The sequence below is a fragment of the Panulirus ornatus genome, chromosome 66 (genome assembly GCF_036320965.1).
Source record: "Panulirus ornatus isolate Po-2019 chromosome 66, ASM3632096v1, whole genome shotgun sequence".
Classification (NCBI taxonomy): Eukaryota; Metazoa; Arthropoda; class Malacostraca; order Decapoda; family Palinuridae; genus Panulirus; species Panulirus ornatus.
Window position 1 is genome coordinate 17,530,778 of NC_092289.1, and position 7,500 is coordinate 17,538,277.

General features: G+C 46.3%; 1 protein-coding gene across 4 annotated transcripts in view; it reads left to right on the forward strand.

Moving 5' to 3' along the window:
- The window catches only part of LOC139746730 (zwei Ig domain protein zig-8-like), a 52,826-nt gene that overhangs the window by 29,503 nt on the left and 15,823 nt on the right, over positions 1-7,500 (forward strand). For all 4 annotated transcript variants that reach the window (XM_071658217.1, XM_071658215.1, XM_071658216.1 and 1 more), the window contains one exon: positions 2,606-2,793. In XM_071658217.1, the coding sequence (XP_071514318.1) occupies positions 2,606-2,793 (188 nt within the window). The remainder of the gene's footprint in view (positions 1-2,605; positions 2,794-7,500) is intronic.

The window sequence follows — 7,500 nt, forward strand, 5'->3', positions numbered from 1 at the left end:
CTATGAGGACTTAAAAGCTGGGGTTTGGCTGGGCCAGAACCTTGAAGACTTAAAAGCTGGGGTTTGGCTGGGCCAGAACCTTGAAGACTTAAAAGCTGGGGTTTGGCTGGGCCAGAACCTTGAAGACTTAAAAGCTGGGGTTTGGCTGGGCCAGAACCTTGAAGACTTAAAAGCTGGGGTTTGGCTGGGCCAGAACCTTGAAGACTTAAAAGCTGGGGTTTGGCTGGGCCAGAACCTTGAAGACTTAAAAGCTGGGGTTTGGCTGGGCCAGAACCTTGAAGACTTAAAAGCTGGGGTTTGGCTGGGCCAGAACCTTGAAGACTTAAAAGCTGGGGTTTGGCTGGGCCAGAACCTTGAAGACTTAAAAGCTGGGGTTTGGCTGGGCCAGAACCTTGAAGACTTAAAAGCTGGGGTTTGGCTGGGCCAGAACCTTGAAGACTTAAAAGATGGGGTTTGGTTGGGCCAGAACCTTGAAGACTTAAAAGCTGGGGTTTGGCTGGGCCAGAACCTTGAAGACTTAAAAGCTGGGGTTTGGCTGGGCCAGAACCTTGAAGACTTAAAAGCTGGGGTTTGGTTGGGCCAGAACCTTGAAGACTTAAAAGCTGGGGTTTGGCTGGGCCAGAACCTTGAAGACTTAAAAGCTGGGGTTTGGCTGGGCCAGAACCTTGAAGATTTAAAAGCTGGGGTTGATATGGGGTTGGCTGGGCCAGAACCTTCCCAAAACCCCTGCCTTGAAGACTTAAAAGCTGGGGTTGATAGAGTCACAACCCTTCCAGTATCCTTTCCTTGAGGACGTAATGCTGGGGTTTTCTGAGGTTCGCAGAGCCACAAACGCCTGGGGTTGGCAACCCACTGTGACACCTCTAAGCCACAACCTCCTCCCCTTGCTGGAGGGTCGAGCATCCAACCCCAGCACAAGCTTGTAACCTCACACAACCTCAGCGAGTGAAACCCCTTCACCCTCATGTCTTGGAAAGGGATGGGGATTGGGGTGATGGGGGAAGGGTGGGGTTGTAATGTAGGGCCATGCGCCTCCCCACGTCTTGGGGAAGGGGTTGTGGGGGGTTGGGGGTTGGGTGGTATGGGGTTGTAATGTAGCGCCATGCGCCTCCCAGGTAAGAATAAGAAAGGGAATCACTTGATCTAATTTATAGCTTGCATTTTGTTCACAGTGAGAGACTTCCTTCCAAACCAATTTCTTTCTTTTCTTACTTCTTCCTTCGTTCTATCACCACTCTCTCTCCTCTACTTCATTCACTGTTTTATCACTACTCTCTCTCCTCTACTTCATTCACTGTTCTATCACCACTCTCTTCCTCTACTTCATTCATTGTTTTCTTCTCCTTAACACCATCTTCTTCTTCTTTCTCTTGTTTTCTTTCATTTCTATCACTACCATAACAATCCATCTCCCTTGCTTTCTTTCCCATCGTCTGTACATTCTGTACACAAGTACTAAGGTGACCTTGTGTGTACATTGTGTACACCAGCTGAGGTGACCTCGTGTGTACATTGTGTACACCAGTGTACAGGGCAGGAAAGTGGGGGTTTCTCTCTCTCTCTCTCTCTCTCTCTCTCTCTCTCTCTCTCTCTCTCTCTCTCTCTCTCTCTCTCTCTCTCGAAGGGAGCGTTCACAAAAATAGATATCCGAAGTAGATAAGGGGAGGATGTAGATGAGAGAGAGAGAGAGAGAGAGAGAGAGAGAGAGAGAGAGAGAGAGAGAGAGAGAGAGAGAGAGAGAGAGAGAGAGAGAGAGAGAGAGAGAGTGATGTGTATACATTAAGGAAAAGAAACGAATGTAATGTACTAATGTACTTCACGAGGGAGGGATTCAGGACGCGATGTGTATAGTATTTCTGTATATATATATATATATATATATATATATATATATATATATATATATATATATATATATATATATATATATAACTCTGTCTAAGTAGCCAGACGAAGAAATCTTTTATTATAACTTGTAATGATAGCATCTATCTATCTAAATATCTATTCGTCTATACCTATCTATCCATGTATGTATGATCTATCAATCTATCTTCTAGCTATTATCTATCAATCTATCATCGACCTATAATCTATCAATCCATTATCTATCAATCTATCATCTATAATCTATCCTCAATCTATATAATCTCAATCTATAGCCTATAATCTATCCTCTATCTATATAATCTCCATCTATTACCTATAATCTATCCTCTATCTATATAATCTCCATCTATCACCTATAATCTATCCTCTATCTATATAATCTTAATCTACAGCCTATAATCTATCCTCTATCTATATAATCTATCAATCTATCTATCACCTGTCTGTCCATCTGTCTATCTGTCTGCCTATCTATCGACCTATCTCTCTATCTATCCCAGGGAAAGGGTTGTTTGCTACGGGTTGTTTGCTACGAGTTGTTTGCCTCCTGTTGACCACTCTCGTCTTCCTCATGCCCCCCTCCTCTCTCTTGTTTACCTCTTGTTTACAGTTGTTTACCTCTTGTTTACAGTTGTTTACCTCTTGTTTACAGTTGTTTACCTCTTGTTTACAGTTGTTTACCTCTTGTTTACAGTTGTTTACCTCTTGTTTACAGTGTGCGCGGCGGGGGGGTTCGCCCCCAGCATCCAGGGGCCCCCGGCCACGACGGAGACTCCCCCATCCACTACAATGGACGCGGCCCTTCTACCCACCTTCCTAGGACGGCACAACGCCACTGTCACTGTCCACGCCGGGGACACGGCCGCCCTCACCTGTCACGTCCTGAGACTCGGGGATAAGACGGTAAGGTCCTCTCCGTCCTATATACTACGACCTACACGCCTACACCACTGTCACACGCCGCGCCGCCTATACCCTACGCCCACGCCTACACCAATGTCACGCCCCGCCTATACCCTCCGCCCACGCCTACACCAATGTCACGCCCCCCGCCCCGCCTATACCCTACGCCCACGCCTACACCAATGTCACGCCCCCCGCGCCTATACCCTACGCCCACGCCTACACCACTGTCACGCCGCGCCCCCCATATACCCCACGCCCACACCATTTTCACGCACGCCCACACTATTTTCATGCCCTCCCCCCATACCCCAGGCCCACGCCTACACCACTGTCACGCCCCCCCATACCCCACGCCCACGCCACTGTCACGTCCAACATACCCCCACCCACGCCTGCCCCACTGTCACGCCCCCCTCTCATACCCCCCCACCCGCGCCTACCCCATTCTCACGCCCTTCCATACCCCCAACGCCACGCCTACCCCACTGCCACGCCCCCTATACCCCCAACCCACGCCTACCCCACTGCCACGCCCTCTATACCCCCACCCACGCCTACCCCACTGTCACGCCCCCCCAAATCCCCACCCACACCACTGCCCCCCTCCCTCCTCCTCCTCCTCCCCCAACCCACCTGGTGCAGGTGCGACGATATTCTCCCCCACTGCAAAGATCTTTTTCGCGAACATACATTGAAGATGGCCGCCCTCCTTCTTCTCCTACCATGCCCAGGTGTTGCATAAAATGTTATCCCGGGGTCGGCTTCGATCCCGGGACCTCACGAATGATGGGGTGGATCCCGTAACCATTGCGCCACGACCATTAGTTCGTGCACGGACGGGGTGGGCGGAACTGGGTTAAGAAAACTTGCTATCACGAAAGGCCTTTACGAACACGAACCCGTACAGTACGACGGTATACGACCCCTTGAGCACGACTATACGACCCCTTGAGCACGACTATACGACCCCTTGAGCACGACTATACGACCCCTTGAGCACGACTATACGACCCCTTGAGCACGACGGTATACGACCCTTGAGTTCAACGGTATACGACCCCTTGAGCACGACTATACGACCCCTTGAGCACGACTATACGATCCTTGAGCACGACGGTATACGACCCCTTGAGCACGACGGTATACGACCCTTGAGTTCGACGGTATACGACCCCTTGAGCACGACTATACGATCCTTGAGCACGACGGTATACGACCCTTGAGCACGACGGTATACGACCCTTGAGTTCAACGGTATACGACCCCTTGAGCACGACTATACGACCCCTTGAGCACGACGGTATACGACCCTTGAGTTCGACGGTATACGACCCTTGAGCACGACGGTATACGACCCTTGAGTTCGACGGTATACGACCCCTTGAGCACGACGGTATACGATCCTTGAGCACGACGGTATACGACCCCTTGAGCACGACGGTATACGACCCTTGAGTTCGACGGTATACGACCCCTTGAGCACGACGGTATACGATCCTTGAGCACGACGGTATACGACCCTTGAGTTCGACGGTATACGACCCCTTGAGCACGACTATACGACCCCTTGAGCACGACTATACGACCCCTTGAGCACGACGGTATACGAACCCTTGAGCACGACGGTATACGACCCTTGAGTACGACGGTATACGACCCCTTGAGCACGACTATACGACCCCTTGAGCACGACTATACGACCCTTGAGCACGACGGTATACGACCCTTAAGCACGGGTATACGACCCTTGAGCACGACGGTATACGACCCTTGAGTTCAACGGTATACGACCCCTTGAGCACGACTATACGACCCCTTGAGCACGACGGTATACGACCCTTGAGTTCGACGGTATACGACCCTTGAGCACGACGGTATACGACCCTTGAGTTCGACGGTATACGACCCCTTGAGCACGACGGTATACGATCCTTGAGCACGACGGTATACGACCCTTGAGCACGACGGTATACGACCCTTGAGCACGACGGTATACGACCCTTGAGCACGACGGTATATGACCCCTTGAGCACGACGGTATACGACCCTTGAGTTCGACGGTATACGACCCCTTGAGCACGACGGTATACGATCCTTGAGCACGACGGTATACGACCCTTGAGTTCGACGGTATACGACCCCTTGAGCACGACTATACGACCCCTTGAGCACGATGGTATACGACCCTTAAGCACGACGGTATACGACCCTTAAGCACGACGGTATACGACCCCTTGAGCACGACTATACGACCCCTTGAGCACGACGGTATACGACCCTTGAGCACGACTATACGACACCTTGAGCACGACGGTATACGACCCCTTGAGCACGACTATACGACACCTTGAGCACGACGGTATACGACCCCTTGAGCACGACGGTATACGACCCCTTGAGCACGACGGTATACGATCATTGAGCACGACGGTATATGACCCTAAAGCACGACTATACTTGCGTGAACGACCTCGTTTAAAGATGCTGTGGTTACCGATACAACGAAAACACTCTCAGAATAAGATAATGACTTTGATAAATTACTGGACATCAAGATGATAAATTACGTCTATCATATAACTGAGCGATAACCTCTCTCTCTCTCTCTCTCTCTCTCTCTCTCTCTCTATATATATATATATATATATATATATATATATATATATATATATATATATATTCCCCGTGGACTCATAGGAATATCTATCTATCTATCTATCTATCTATCTATATATATATATATATATATATATATATATATATATATATATATATATATATATATTTATTTACCTTAACTGGCTCACACATTATGGGTTTAAGTTCATAGATAATTACGACACGACACATATATATTGGAAACCTAAAGTCTCTCGTAATTATGGCTCGTTCTGTTGTTACAAAAAAAAAGTAATTACCCATTTCCAATTAATTCCATAAAGGTATTAAACTGTACAATATGAAAAGACCGTACTGGCACAAGATTATTTAATAATATTCTTTTATTTTCTTATCATTACTACAAGTTACTGAAAAGTGGTACATAATGAACAGAAAAGGTCTCTGAAAAACGGTACATAATTAACAGAAAACGTCTCAGAAAAACGGTACATAATTAACAGAAAACGTATCTGAAAAAGGTACACAATTAACAGAAAAGTCTCTAAAAAACGGTACAGAATCAACAGAAAACGTATTTCAAAAGCGGTACATAATCAACAGAAAACTTATCTGAAAAACGGTACATAATTAACAGAAAACGTAACTGCAGCGTTTTTTATTTTCTTAAACCCAGATGACCTGACCCCATACCTGAATGTTTAATCAACATGTTTAATTAATTAACTAGACTACCGTTGGCCCCCTGCTTAACGGGGAAGACGTAAAATTCACCTGTTGCTTCTTTACCGTTGGCTCTCTGTTGTCTGTTGACACTGACAACGGCTAAAAATGGCCAAATACAAGTCGATTCTAATGGGAAGAAATCTATTTTTTGGACCTAAACCTAACGAAGATAATGGACTAATTTATATTTGAAATTTACAAGCAGAATTTATCTAATGTATATATTCTATACTTATGAATGGTTACATAAAGTTATATTGGATAAAGATTATTATTATTATTATCATTATTTGTTTAATAATAATAATAATAAAAATAATAATAATAATAATAATAATAATAATAATAATAATAATAATGATAGTAATAATAATGTAATAATAATAATAATAATAATAATAATAATAATAATAATAATAATGATAATAATAATAATAATAATAATAATAGTAATAATAATAATAGTAATAATAATAATAGTAATAATAATAATAATAATAACACCATCACCGGTCTCCGCCTGTCCTCTGAGGGGAGAGGAGGGGGAGGGGAAGGGGAGAGGGGAAGGAGGGGGAGGGGAAGGAATTGGTTGTAAAATCGAGGGAAAACATCGAAGGTGAACGATGGTGATTACCTTGCGAGAGGCGGCCATGTGCCTCTCTCCCTCTCTCTCCCTCTCTCTGGTAAGGTGGGAGAGTGTGGGAGGAGGTGGGAGAGTGTGGGAGGAAGTGGGAGAGCGTGGGAGGAGGTGGGAGAGTGTGGGAGGAAGTGGGAGAGTGTGGGAGGAGGTGGGAGAGTGTGGGAGGAGGTGGGAGAGTGTGGGAGTGTAAGGGGAAGAGAAAGGAGGGAGGGAAAGGGGGAGAACTGAGGGGGGTAAAGAGGGAAAGGGAGAGGAAAGAGAGAGGGAGTGGAAGAGAGAGAGAGAGAGAGAGAGAGAGAGAGAGAGAGAGAGAGAGAGAGAGAGAGAGAGAGAGAGAGAGAATGAAGGTTCACATGCGAGGTGAGGGAGATGAAGTTGTGCTGTACAGTATGGATCAGAGAAGGTGGGGTATTATACTCCTCTCTCTCTCTCTCTCTCTCTCTCTCTCTCTCTCTCTCTCTCTCTCTCTCTCTCTCTCTCTCTCCCGCGTTAGCGAGGTAGCGCAAGGAAACAGACGAAAGAATGGCCCAACCCGCCCACATACACATGTATATACATAAACGCCCACACACGCACATATACATACATATACAATTCAACGTATACATACACAGACATATATATATATATATATATATATATATATATATATATATATACACACACACACACACATGTACATGTCCATACTTGCTGCCTTCATCCATTCCCGTCGCCAC